At 41.7% G+C, this 14494-nt stretch overlaps 1 protein-coding gene across 12 annotated transcripts in view; it reads right to left on the bottom strand.

Moving 5' to 3' along the window:
• LOC105565407 (kinesin-like protein unc-104) overlaps positions 1 to 14494 on the bottom strand; it is a 31585-nt gene that overhangs the window by 8852 nt on the left and 8239 nt on the right. For 7 of the 12 annotated variants that reach the window (XM_012018566.1, XM_012018571.1, XM_012018569.1 and 4 more), the window contains exons 2-13: positions 4315 to 4509; positions 4125 to 4207; positions 3958 to 4036; positions 3316 to 3661; positions 2957 to 3212; positions 2844 to 2846; positions 2543 to 2700; positions 2295 to 2434; positions 1793 to 1828; positions 900 to 1037; positions 311 to 757; positions 15 to 220 (exon numbers count right to left, since the gene is read on the bottom strand). In XM_012018566.1, coding sequence (XP_011873956.1) covers positions 15 to 220; positions 311 to 757; positions 900 to 1037; positions 1793 to 1828; positions 2295 to 2434; positions 2543 to 2700; positions 2844 to 2846; positions 2957 to 3212; positions 3316 to 3661; positions 3958 to 4036; positions 4125 to 4207; positions 4315 to 4414 — 1992 coding nt within the window. In that variant the 5' untranslated portion in view covers positions 4415 to 4509. Of the gene's footprint in view, positions 1 to 14; positions 221 to 310; positions 758 to 899; positions 1038 to 1792; positions 1829 to 2294; positions 2435 to 2542; positions 2701 to 2843; positions 2847 to 2956; positions 3213 to 3315; positions 3662 to 3957; positions 4037 to 4124; positions 4208 to 4314; positions 4510 to 9483; positions 9848 to 14494 lie in introns of those variants that run through there. The other 5 variants (XM_012018570.1, XM_012018579.1, XM_012018574.1 and 2 more) reach the window with 3 other exon arrangements.

Raw genomic sequence — 14494 nt, 5'->3', positions numbered from 1 at the left:
TACACAATACATACCTTTCGCTGCTCTTCGAACAGTTGATCAGCTTCCTCCTTCTCTTTACGGAACTGTTCCTCTAGTACGAGCAGTCTCTTATCCATTTCAGCCTTTAGATCGATACCCTGTTTCTCTAATAGCTCGACCTGCGCGAAATTCCAGTCCGCTAACGGTTCGTTATTGCCGGGAGTTTCCGCCGGGGATCCGTTCGCTATCCGTTCGCGCACTGTATGATTAAACATAGAAATACAATATTTTGTTCATATATTTAGTAAGTCTGTAAATAAATTGACAAATAAATCCGAACACTGCACACCTTGGTCTGGGTGGTTAAATCGGAAAACGTGGCTTTTCCCCAGGATGACACGGGAGCCGGTCGTTAGGATAAGTGCCTCGGTTACCTCGCGACCATTGACGTAAATCAAGGCGCCGTTTTTCGGTATAAGAGTTATAATTCCCTCGTGATTCTCGAAGACGCAGTGCTCCCTGAGTATGTGCGGGCCACACAGCTGGATATCCTGGGGCACCTGCGCTTCGGCGCTGCCGATGCGCGTGAGTCCGTCCTTGATGTAGTAGATGAGACACTCCGACATGAGAGGGTCCTCGTTCAGATTTACCAAGTGTGGTGTCTTCTTAGGAGAGAAAACACCGACCGTGACGCCATCCTCTTTCACGGCGACCCCCATTTCGGCGAACACCGCCTCGCGCTGCAGGCGGATCGATTCGGTTCGCTTCAGCTTCTCCTCCCAAGTTTCGTTCAATTCTAAAAACATAAATAGATTGAAATAAAGACGGTACTACGCGGACGCTAGTTAATTTCTGCATTGCGTATTCATAATTGATCAACGAGGTAAGAATAGCAAAGGCTATATCAAAATAATCCCAGGTCGCGAGATTATACGTACCCGCGATTAATTTCTCGGACGCCTGCAATTGTTCGACCGCCTCTTCGGCAATAGTGGATGTGGTGTGCGAAGAAATCCTCGGTCGTGTCTCCTTGGTGTCCTCCTCGTTTCGCTTGTTCGTCCTGATAATTTCGTCCCCTGCAAAATGAAGCCCGTCAAGAGTTGGGAAAGCGCGGTCGCGATATTTAAAATGGCAAGCCTGCATGTCAGAGTCGGTATCGTGAGTCGTATACACATCGAAAGCCATAATTAAAGCGGTGGCGTAGATGAAGAGAAGTATTCCAGAAGCTAGTAGAGTTTGTACTGTTGCTACTCATTCTAAAAACGTAGAAACGTAACTAGATAGGCTGATACTTTTTTTTTTTACAGAGCACCGGCATGATCTGATGAGTACAAGCATGATCTAATCGCATGTCTGATATATATGCATTTTTCAATTGCGAGCTTGATTGACTTGGCATCCTTATTGTCATACTTTCTCTTTTCCATAAACGTAACGTTGTAAAAACTTTCGAGATACTCTTTCGACATTCTTGCGTTTACAAAGGGAGGCGTAATCAATCATTAATTTAGGTTTACTTGAGTCATGGAGATTGTCAGAAGAGTTGCTAATTTCATCGGACGTGAGAGAAGAAGGGAGCGCAATCGATAGGCATTAACAGGACAAATACATACAATAAATGATGAAACGGAAACTCGCGAAGCAAACGTATAGAAATTAAGAGGAGATCGACATATACAGTACCACTGACAAGTATTATGCGCTTAGCGGTGAAATAAGAGCGCATAAACGAAAGAAACACAATAAAATGTCTACGAAAGAGGCGCAAGAGATGCCTGTCTCGGCTGTATTCTTTGCTTGCAATGAATTGTTAGCGTTTTTTTTTACTTACTATCTCTCTTTTCGTATGTAACTTTGCCATCTGGCCCTACGTCGAGCGCAAGGGGAACAAAGAGAAGAATACTATGTGAATGGATTGCCTGTCGCGCGCTGTGCAATTAGTTTATAGCAGCCAAGAGTTCACGTTTGTGATTACGTGCGTTGTGATTCCCTCTGAATAATCTCTATTATAATCTATACAATTATTACTATTGTACTAATATTGTAGTAACTCGGCAACTGACGTAATAGACGAAGTGAGTTACGGTATTACAAGACGATTAAATATTCTATTTGTTATTACGATATTATAACACGATTAAATATTCTACATATTCCGTGGAATTTAATTAGACGATTTTGGTTTTTGGGGAGTTATATTTAGTCATTATTTAATCTAGCATTATATTCAGTCTGTCTTCGTCCGCATGTGCTTTCTATGATAAAAAGTCCTCTAATCCGATTTTATATAACGATTTCTAATAATTCTCGAAAACTTAACGTCCTTAATTTACCTTCTTGTACGTCGATGCCCTCCTGCTTCAGAAGCTCCCGCAGTTTCTGTATCTCCTCCTTGAGTTCTCTGATAAGTCTGGCATTTGCGTCCTCGTTGACCACGGCTTTGCAGACGATCTGTTTCGCTCTGTCCGCGTATCTGCGAATAAAACGTTAGTCTTTTAAATCTGATCAATTAAACGCTTATTAATTAATTCAAACGTTGGGACTTAGGTTCGAAAAATGTATAGCGAGTGATAAATCTTACCGTAAGGTTGAAAGCGTCTCATCGTAATTGATATCGGCAGGACTAACTGCCGCGATCATAGCAGTTTTTGAATTTCCGCCCAAGTTCTCGCGCAACAACCATGTTAAAACGGAGTCTCTGTACGGTATAAAATCGGCTTTCTTCTTCTTTTTCGTCGCCTACGGAGAAACAAAGATTTCTAGAGAACGATTATTTATTACACAGTTAAACACTACAATTAAATAGTTAGATATATTATTTAAACGCGCAATATTGTAATCAATTATTCTTTAAATTATAATATTAGTTTCGACGAACTTACCGCCTGAACAGTCCAGAGCGGCAAACAAGTAGAATACAACGTGAATAACAACGTGAAAGATAAATTCAGTATTTAATGTACCTCGCAGACTTAAAGCAAAGTGCGATACTTACAATTTCGGCCAGGGCACTGATAACCTTCCCGAGAGTCGTCAAACTCTTATTAATATTGGCTCCTTCTTTCAATCGTGTCCCTTTCGCGCCCGTCGAATCAGCTCTCTCGGATCCGGCCAGATCGACCAGTGATATTTTGCTAACTTTTTCCGTCATCAAACCAGTGGCACTGTCCTGTTGCTGCTGTGTAAAGAATATCGTGAAAACTGCGTGCGATCTGCTAGACGTTTCGTTCATGTTGGTTGCTGCGACAGTCCTGGAATATATTTCCAACAACGTGTATTGTGTAGCGCGGTATGAGAACGTTTTCTTTTTTCAAACAGTCACCGCGCTCGAAACGCTACTGCGCGTAAACCAACCTGGCCTTGTTGCCCTCATCTATGAGATCGTGAATGTCTTCGTAGGACAATACTGCCAGCTTGGAAAGATCCTCGACGTAGGGTCCGTAGAGAGGGTGTTCCCTCACTCGAAGATTTCCCCTGTTTTTCGGATTCAACAGATCGCGCACCCTCTCGCAATAGATTTCCATATAACTCACTTCTACCGAATACTTTAATCGCTCATTAGACGTATAGCTGATTTTTCTAAACAGATCCTTGCAGATCTGTGGTATTATTCCTTCCTGCCCTTCTTCCTGCTTGCCCATCATGGTGTAAGATTTACCGGCGCCAGTTTGGCCGTATGCAAAAATGCAAACGTTATAGCCTGCATCACGAAATAGAATAAACAGTTATATCATGTCCAGTAGCGAAGTCAGTGCAAATCAAATGAAATTTTACTTAGAAAAATAACGAATTACATAAGTTTACTTTGAATAATGACGATTTACATAAATGTATGTGAGAATAAGTTGGTGTCAATCATTACTAACGGGTAATTATTTATAATTATTTCTGACCTAAAACAATTGCAACTTTCATATCAAAAGAGCACAAGTTTTTTCAATATGTTTTTTAACGAATTGTTAGAGGAGACGCTACCATCTGTTAACTAATGTCTACCTTCGAAAGCGTGTTCCAACATTTCTTCACCGATGTCCTTGTAAACCATGAGCTGAGTCGAGTAGTTCTCGTCATTTGGCTGCAACAATTAAAAAATTATTTTTTAAATTAAGCACCAATTAAATATAACAGTATCGGTAACTCCTGTATTGACAAAATTCACTTACGTCCATAGAAAAGTAGGAATAGTCATAGTTGAAGCTCTTGACCGCTTCTTTGCTTCCTTGCGTAGCTTTCGGATTCACTATGGCTATAACAGCAAAAGTACAGGCTCAAACGTCCGATAGTTGTTTTATAGTAGTAATTATTTTACGAGTCGCTCGACCTCTAAAGCTGCGAGATACAAGTATTACTTACAAGTAGTACTCCCCGTCATTTCTATGATACATTGTGCCTCACGACTGATCTCGCGATAGTTGAAGGGCCGTACCCTCACCGCCACCTTAACCGACGACATTTTCCCTGTATTCTTTTCTCTTCTTCCCTTTTTAACTTAACGTCGGATCAAGCCAGCGGCGGTGCTGACGGCGATATTCCCTCTCGTTCGTCTCTCTGTAAAGAAATAGCGTTCCGTTAATTTTGTCGCTACCGGATTAATTGGTTTTGTGTTTAGTGTCGCTCATTTCATGTGCTCGGTGAAAAAAAACCTGCTAGGAAACCGCTCTATAGTCGTTATATCTAAGAATATATCTCAGTTATTAATATACTATTCCGATAACACACCTTTCCACGGCGGTGAATAAGAAAAGAACGAAAAAGTAGCGCGCAGTTTGCGCGATGCATTCGCGCGTGGAATATTCTTCGCGCGGATACAGTTAGTCGTTGAACCACTGAAATTAGATGGATCATCTTATATCAGACTTATTTTTAAGGATTATATAAGATTCACATGTTTTTATAACAAAGAGAATTTTCTTTTAAAATGTACCCTGGAAATCATGTAATCGTGGGACAACATATGGTATTTTGAACCACTTTATGAGAATTTTTGGAAATTTTACCATACATTTTACTAGTAAAACGAATACTAAGTATAATTACTAGTAAAATGTATGATAAACTTTCAAAAAACTCTCATAAAATTCTTCAAAATGCCATGTTGCTCCGCGATTACATGATTTTCAGGATAATTTTTAAGAGAAAATTCTCTCCATGTATCAAATTTAAAATGCATACTTTTTCACGCAGGGATCGTTGACATAAACCACTGAAACCAGATGGATCATTTTACGTCAGACTTATTTGTAAGGATTATTTAAGATTTACATGTGGTTTTAGTAAATTTAAAATGCACGGTGTACTTTCTTTTTCGTACACGGAATATTTTTCAGGTATTTTACAGGGATTGTTAATCATTGACACTAATCACTGAAACCAGATGGATCATTTTACGTTATACTTATTTTTAAGAATTGTACGAATACACTATGCATTTCAAAAATTTAACAAAAATGCGTGTATTCGTTAACAAGAATATCTTTCACGAAAGTATCGTTGTAAAATCTATGATAAACTTTCAAAATACTCTCATAAAACTCCTCAAAATGCTGTGTTGTTCCACGACTACGTGATATTCAGGATAAATTTTAAGAGAAAATTCTCTCCGTGTATCAAATTTAAAATGCATACTTTTTTCACGCAGGGATCGTTAATCGTTGACATAAACCACTGAAGCCAGATGGATCATTGAATGAAATAAAAGATCATGAAATATATCGTTGACATGAACCACCGAAATTAGATCGGTCACTTTGTCAGACTAACTTTTAAAGATCATGTAAGATATATATACATGGTTTTATTGTGAATTTAAAATGCACAGTATATTTTTTGTCGCGCGCAGAATATTTGTCACGCATGGATCGTTAATCGTTGACACGAACCACTGAAACCACTTATTGTTGGGTTACTTTACAACAGACTCACTTTTAAGGATCATATAAGTTCGCGGGGTCATTTTTAAGGATGATACAAGATTAACATGTACTTTGATTAAATTTAAAATACACGGTGTATTTTGTCGTGCGCGAAATATTTTTCGTGAGAGTATCGTCAGTCGTTGACACGAATCACTGAAACTAGATCGGTCACTTTGCATCGGACTAATTCTCACGGATCGCGTAAGGATTATTAAATTTAATGCTTCTATTAAATTAAAAATAAATAGCATATGTTTTTCGTGGAATATTTTTCACGCGGGGATCGTTACTCGTTGACACGAACTACTGAAACCGAACAAGTCACTTTACATTAGACTAATTTTTAAGAAACATGTATGATTCACGTAAAGAATTATTTGACGCCAGTACATGATTAACCAATGTAGAAAAATTGCGTCTCACCAATTCGACCACTGAGGCATGTGAGGTGAGACGCCCACCTGGAACGTAGGGAAGTCCTGGTTCAAACCCTGGCCGAGGTAATGTTTTTCGCAATAAATTTCTTTGATTAGAATTTGCCAGTTGGCGTCGTTTGGCAATTTTTCTACATTGATATATGATTTACCTGTGTTTTTTTATTAAGTTTGAATTATGTTTTGCACAATCCAAATTTATGCAAATGCGCTGTTTAATGTCGTTAGACAAGACTTCCTCGAGATCGAGTGGAAACTGTTCGAGCAATAATCGACCGAATGTGATAACGACACTTACATATTTACAAGCGTCGTCGAAGAATAGTGCGGGCCATTGATCCGTCCCGAAATACGTGGATTATCGAATATGGGAGAATGATTAATTAGTACCGTGACCGATCTATATTTGTGGGAAACCGGGGAAGTCGTATTTCTGCGAGAGACGAGATATTCATCTCGACTGCGCGGCGAGCGTTTGTATCGAATAAAATAAATGAATTCGTCGACGAGAAAAAGGGAATCAGTTTTTTTTTCCAGAGATATTCGATTATCCTTCCAATCGAATCCGACGATATCGAGTTATATCGGGAAAAATATCATTTGACGTATGAAAAATCGAACACGCCTGTGAGAGAAAAACTCTCTCTCTCTCTCTCTCTCTCTCTCTCTTTTTTTTTATTCGACGATTTAATTTTCTATAAATATTCACGAATCAATATTGTTAATGCAAATGATGGATGTCGTATTACGAACGTACGTACTGACGTCATTACACGCCGATGTGAGGAATGCGTGAGGTAAGTAATACATTTATGCATTACCATCAGAAAATTGTGCGCGCGTACGGATAGGTCGGTAATTGAGATAAATATGACGTATTAATTATGTTATATACGAAAGCGTTAGAATATTCATACGTGGCATTACACAAACATGTTGGTATATTATCTAATACACTATATTACAATGTTATATATTATAATATATTCAGTTAACTATCCCAGATAGCCAAATCTGCCAGAACAGATTTCGCCAAATGCCCACCACAAATTTCGAAGGCAGAAAGACTGAGGATTGCATGCAGGAACTGATATATTCGACATGTTGTCAGCAGAAATGCAACAAAATCTGTTCACATAACTGGACCTGTTCGATTTCTGCCGACAATCTGCTAACATTTTGCTGACTGGATATAATAATATAGTATAACTCAAGGGGGAAACCGCTGACCAAAATCTTGTACACCAATGCCCACTAATGCCCAGTGGGCATTACTTTATCTTATTATCTTATTTAATCTTATTTATCTTGTTTTATCTTTATAATGCCCCAGCAAGAACTAATGCCCAAACTAATGTACAAAAAATGCCTAGTAATGCCTAGTGATGCCCAGTAATGTCGCAAATCTGTACACCACAATGCCCTCTGCGGTTTCCCCCTCGGTATAACTATTATAATATAGTATGTTAGTATACATATATTAATTTACGTGCTATCGCATATCAATAATAATTCGCTAAAGTGGGAAAAGAAATTTCATTTTGATGCGTATCATTTAAATTTGGTCACTTAAAAGTCCTTCATGTTTCGTGTCTCCTTTGTAGAAGGCGTATCGTTCCTATTCGCGAGTCGACGGATGACAATTAATTATCAACGCGTACGCGGAAAGCTTTAAAGAATTGGATCCGGAGGCACGGAAATGCGCAGCGTACGGGTCTTACGTAAAAATTCACGTGAATGCGTAATAGAGTCCGGTCGAGACGGAGGAGCTTCTCAATATGCGGTACTTGCGCGATTCACAGGGAGGGACACCACCTAATTAAATTTACCCCCGCCCGTTTCTTCGGCGAGCAGAGAGGAGAATTGCATTTGCTTCTCAATAAGTATTCATTATTGTCCGGGAGGTCACGCATTTTTAATCTCGACTTAAATTGAGATCCGTCAAGGAGATTATTCATGAGTAACGGACAATGGGATAACGGGGAGGAAAAAAAAGAGGGAAGAATAGTGGCGAACGAAAGAACGGGAAAATTAGGAAGGCTAACGAGACAAGGGAAGATCTGTCCTCGAGACGGACATCTCGATTAGTCGCTGTTGATAGGAAATGAAAAAGTAATGTGTGTCGCGCAAAATAAATAAATAAATGCGGAAAATGTATGGGTGGAGGAAAGTCCCCAATTATGAGACAGGCTCCCAATAGAAGATAGAGGGTTTGCAACATCCAATTTCACGAGTCTCCTTCGCAACAATTACACGCACGGTCTGTCGATGAATTCCCCACGAAACAGATTTCACTCTGAAGGCAATAAAGTCATGGCGGAACCAACAGATGAGGCTTATTATTTTAGCAGAAATCCCGTTATCTCATATTAGGAGCCTATCTCGTAATAAGGGACTCTCCTCTACGGATAATTTGTTAAATACGTATTGCAGAACGCATTCCTCTCAAATTAATACATAGACAACACGTTAACTGCCACGATGGCCACTGTTGAACGATGCTATTGGAAATCTTTAAAACGCTCGTAAAAGATAAACGTTTACTAAAATTTTGAAAGTCGTAAATAGCTGGACGACAACGTAAGATAAAAAAACAGCTTGCTGCTCGACAATAGTATAATTTTTATCTTCATTATTCATATTACGCAATATTTCATATCGCTGTACATTTATATGAAAATTGTATTGTGGTAGACACGCGCGTGCACACACACAAACACACACGATAAGACGTGCACACTCGCTGGGCAGACAACGCGTGCTGAGAGTACCGAGAGAAAAAAAGAGCCAAAGAGAGAGGAGCTTCGAACTCGGGTCTGGCAGCGCCTGCCATTTCTCGAGGGTGAGACACGCGGAGGGCCGCCCAAAAGGCCGCGGCCCGCGAGGGCCTTGAGGGAATCCAAGGGACGGGATCAACCATACGTCGGCGGGTCTCCGGAAAAGACGTCCCTTCCAGCGACGCGGGGCCCCGTGTAATCGACGTGCAAAACATAATCGCGGCAGCGGCGTGATCGATACGACGGCGTATCCGAGTGGTAGCTCGCCGTAGAAAGGTCCGGAAGGGGCGTGAGGTCCGCGGGGGAGAGGACGGAGCGGGCACGGTGTTGGTATATGTGGATTTTTACGATCGATCGTCTCCACGCTCGGAGGATACGAACGTCGGCGGGGCTTACCTCTTCTCGACGGCGAACGGAAGGAGAGCGCCGGGGAGAGGGGGCGGGGGAGACCGAGCGAGGGGATGCCAAAGGGTGGCCGAGGACACGTCCTCCTCGGTCGCGAGACGGGATCCTTTCCCTTTCGCGCGGAGGAAAGGGAGCGAGACGCGCGGCGAGCGCGAGCGGGGACCACGACGATGGAACTCGCGACGGCACTCTACGTCACTACGTCGGCCAGCCGCTGGACGATCCGCGACCCGCGGGAACCTCGGCGGCCACGTAGGCGGACATTATAGCGCGTGTGCACCCGCGCGCACCACGTATACGAGTTTACGAGCCGCCCTGCACTGCCTTGCCGTCCGCCGTCCGCCGAGTTCGGACGTTCGGCTTCGCCACCCCCGTTGCAACACCCCCGAGTCGCGGCGAGTGCTGACGATGTTACACCGCGGGCGCCTGCGTACTGCTTCGCCCGTCGTCGCCGTCGGGAACGCGCGTCTGGGGTAGGGGTGCTTGAGTTTAGTAGGGTACCGCTACTTTCCTACCCCTTCGGTATCGAACCGACGCGAATATCGATACTTCCTTCTGAGAGAGAGAGACGCCTTTCCCCCGCGACGATCGAGAGGCTTGAAATTTCTGTCGTTATCAGCCAGGGGGGCTAATTGGCGCTCGTCCCGCCTCGTCCCGACCGCGACGGTATTTTCCTCTTTAACGTTGACATTTATTGTACAATAAATTGTAATACTGAATCGAGGCATTTTACAGTACTTAAGCTCGAACAAATTTATTTCTCTGTATTATCCAATTTCGAGAATGTAAGACGGTATGGACAATCTACCCGTACAGCGCGCGTGTCTAAGAGACGCCTTAAGACCTGTGGCCACGATGCTAAAGCTGCGTTCCGATATTCACTGCCGGCACTGAAAATGCATAGTATCCGTGACGTAAACTATACCTATAGATTTTCAGGACACCGCCAGTGAATACCGGAACGCAGCCTGAAACTTGGTCCAAGTTCTAGTTTCGAGAAATGTGCTTTTATGGAATAGCTGCAAGTCGATTGGCTCTACATTTACACACACTGGACACAGGCCTTTAAAGATGTCTTTTAGACACACGTGTTGTTTGGGTAATTTCTCGACTTCTTCCGACACCCTTAACTCGCTTTTCCCTCAATTCATTATTAACGTAAACTGAGAGGGAAGAGTATAATGAAGTTAAAGCATAATAAAGAGTATAATAAAGATAAGAGCAAATTGTAAGCCAAGTCCCTTCTTGGCACGTAAAACGCTGAAATAAAGATATCTATTATCATTATTGTAAACTATTGCTATTCGCGGACCTTCATTTTGAAGAAGGCGAAGGAAAAACAGGCCACACGTGTAAATATTACGCGTGCCGTCGTCCCTCTTCTTACGTCTTCGTCGAATTTGCATAATCCACTGGAATGTTTTTACCCTCCATAAAACGTTTTTTGTCGCCCGTGTTTAATATTCGCGAATGGATAAAAATACACCCGGGTACCCTATTAAGTTAAAGCAGCCCCAGTCGCACCCCCATGCCTCTCAGATTACCGTGCTACATTTTAACCGCCAGCACGAGGGAGGGAAAGGGGGTGAGTGCCGTGGCACGCGCGCGCGAGCGAGCGAGCGCCTCGTAGGTGGCTTCTGTAAGGGGGTTGTAATGTTTGTTCTGCCACGCGCGCCACTGCGAGCTCATGATTTGCTCGCTGAATGGCTCGGGGCACGAAACACAAGGGTCGCGTAGGCGGGCGCAAATATCTTCCACAAAGCGAGCCGACCCGGCTGAAGACTCGGAAAGATGCTAATTAAAGGGTGGGTGGCAAAAAAGTGGCAAAAATTAAGTTTGCCAATCTTGACGTACGCTCGTCACCTCACTCTTAGGCCTGTGTCCACAATGCTACAACTTGGTCCAGGTCCTAGTCCCGAGAAATGCGTAGCCAATCAACTTGCAACTTTTATGGAAATAGCCGCAAGTTGATTGGCGACATTGCTCGAAACTAGAACTTGGACCGAGTCCTAGCACCGTGGACGCAGGCCTTTAAGACTGTCCCCTTTTTCCTCTACTGCGAACTTACACTCTCGTGCATGCGTGCGTGGAAGCGGGGTGGAGGGTGTGGACTTTAATGCACCCCGCAGGTGCACGTTTATCTAGTTTATGCCAATGAATAGCAGATATCTCGGAGAGATTATCGCCTTTCCTCTTAAGCCACCTGTACATAATAATGAAGAGCCATTTAAACTCCCCAACCAGTTTTATACAGTTAGAACGATACGCTGCACGAGTAAATTTTGATGACAGGATCGTAGATATATGTATATAAACGAGGCATTGTGACGCAGAGACAAGTTTAGCGAGTTTTTTCGATCGGAAGGGGCCTCCGTTAGATCACGTCTACGCCGTTGATTCTTTGATAGCGAAAAAAAGGCCATGTACACCGGACTGCGTCGAAGTAATGGCAGACTCCAATGAATTAACGAAGGATCCGAGCATGTCTATTAAAAAGTGTACTCGTTAAATCAGTCAGATATCATGCAAAACGAAGAAGAAACGGCGAAGATATATTTTTGTTGACAACGGAAACACATTTAGCCCTCAAAATGTGTAATTTCGACAAATCAAGCAAGTGCTATTCCGAGTTGTTCAGCATTTTGATAAAAACCGCAATGATATCGTTATGCGAGGTCGAAGTCGATAATAACACGTATTTATTTGGTACAATTTAATAAAATTTTCAACGCGCGTTAACGTTCACTGCAATTTTTACGTGACCCGGTTTGAATGATAGACGTCATGTGTAAGCTAAAATGAGCAACGGCAAGACGGAATAAACCCGGCTTAATAAACAACTCGGAGGTAATTAAATAAATCTAATTATAAAAGAACCAATTACCGGGCCTGGTTTCATCAACCACATTTTTCAGACCGGTGATACGGATTTTAATTTATTGCAGCCACGCCTTAATTTCCTTAATTAATATCGGTGAGCCAATTTCGGCGGGAAATATAATTCATAAGCTACGTCGTGCCTATAAATCACAAGTCGCGTCGTGCGTCGAACATTCCGCAAATATTACGAGCTTGTAATTTCTATAAATTGACATTCGAACCAGTGAGCAGAAGTCCGAGGAACGCTAGGAGAACGTCAATAGGCCACGGTCGTATACACAGGTCTTGCAACTCAGGAGGATTTCATTGGTAGGAGTAGCTCACTTATCGAAGCAATTTTTAATTTATGACATCGCCACCACGTGTCGTTACCTACTAATCTAGTGGGGCTAATATGGCTGATAATCTTGAAGTTGTCCATAATTGTTCATCGTCATCATCTATCGTTGTCGTCCGTTGCCTTGGACGGCTTGGACTCGACTAGAGAATCAGCTCCGTATCACAATACAATAAGAAGAAGAAGACGTCAACCTATATGTGCTGCTCGGCAACACTCGACTAAACATCGGCTGCTTTCCTTTTAGGAGACACAAATCGACACAAGTTAATACACTCGAGCACAGTGTGTCCAAAAAATACAAGAACAGCTCTATGGGTAAAATGCATTTCAAGGGTCAATTGGATACTAAATAATATTTCATACATATGTGAAGTAAGAAAAAAAACATGTATGTATCGTTTTTACTAAGAGAGTAAAACATTTAATAAAATTTGTATGTTTATAGACATAGTTTTCAGGTGATTCGTGGGAAATAACTCGTGTAGATAGTAAAAAAAAATTAAAACTGAACTAAAAGTTACTGGATTTGACGCATAATGGCGAACGTTTTTCAGACTCTCCCTTGGGGGTCTCTAGTAGAGCTGACTGATAATAGCGTGCTTCAATAAGTGAGATAAGACCCCACCACCAGCAAGATCTGTGTATACGACCGTGCAATAGGTAAATAATATTTCAGACACTTTCGATATGTCCCTTCGATATGTTTCTGTACATCGCGCTATTGTCCGGTTTCGTATCGCACAATGTGAGGCAATTTTCCGCGTGTCGCATGCACACGCGTCTGCACACGAGAAAGAGAGAGAGAGACAACGGTTATTATTATCTTCTAGCTTTTACAACGGCCGTGCACATTGTACACGCCTTTAGAAGGTATTAAGCGTAGATACGTCGGAGCGTTCTAAATAAGGGCCTTTGTGAAAAAGTCGGACAGTGATTGATTTGATTATCGCGTACGGAGTCGTATAATAGTCCACCCTACCACCCCGAAGATTAATGATCGAGGCTTACCTGTCGTTAAATCTCGCCAATTATTGGAGATTAAATCTCGGAGCATGAAAATTTCGACGAGAATCATTCGCGAAACGGTTATTGCTCTAAACGTTACTGAACCTTTTACTCTTCAAAAGTCTCTTAACCCTTTGAAGCATAGTGGTAACCCACGTTACCACCTCAACTTGTTTACTTTTTGACCATTCAATTTCTAGTTAACGCATTCAGGTCGGGTTTTTTGCATTTTTGGGGTATCTTAGCAATAAAAGAACATAAAAAAAGTTGAGTAGTCTTTAATATTTATTGTAAAAGTTTTATAAATAGACAAATATGAAAAAAACAGCGATTTTTTTCGTAAAAATTCATTATCGACCAAGTTTTTTAAGATTATTTCTTGAAAACTTTGCATGTACATAGGGGTTTTCGGGGTCGCTCATTATGAATCTGATGTCAGATTTTCAGAATAAAAAATGGCCGACTCAAAATGGCGGATGCAAAGTACGTGAATTTTTTAAGTTTTCAAGTTTTTCAACATTTTCGTTTGATTACGGTATTTCGGGACTCATCACGTTCGCGTCGTTCGTATAGAAAGTTTCACAAAAAAATGGTTCAATAGAAAAATGTATGCTTCAAATGGTTAAGGCCTATGTCCACGACGCTAGAACTTGGTTCAAATTCTAGTTCCGAGAAATGTGTAGCCAATCAACTTGCAGCTATTCCATAAAAAGCTATATAAAAGGAACTAGAACTTGGACCAAGCTCTAACATCGTGGACACAGGTCCTCAGGAGAT

Source organism: Vollenhovia emeryi, unplaced genomic scaffold, assembly GCF_000949405.1.
Source record: "Vollenhovia emeryi isolate VEMERY1.0 unplaced genomic scaffold, V.emery_V1.0 DF939152.1, whole genome shotgun sequence".
Taxonomy (NCBI): domain Eukaryota; kingdom Metazoa; phylum Arthropoda; class Insecta; order Hymenoptera; family Formicidae; genus Vollenhovia; species Vollenhovia emeryi.
Note: the sequence above shows the minus strand (reverse complement) of the source record. Positions and strands in the feature narration are given on the sequence as shown.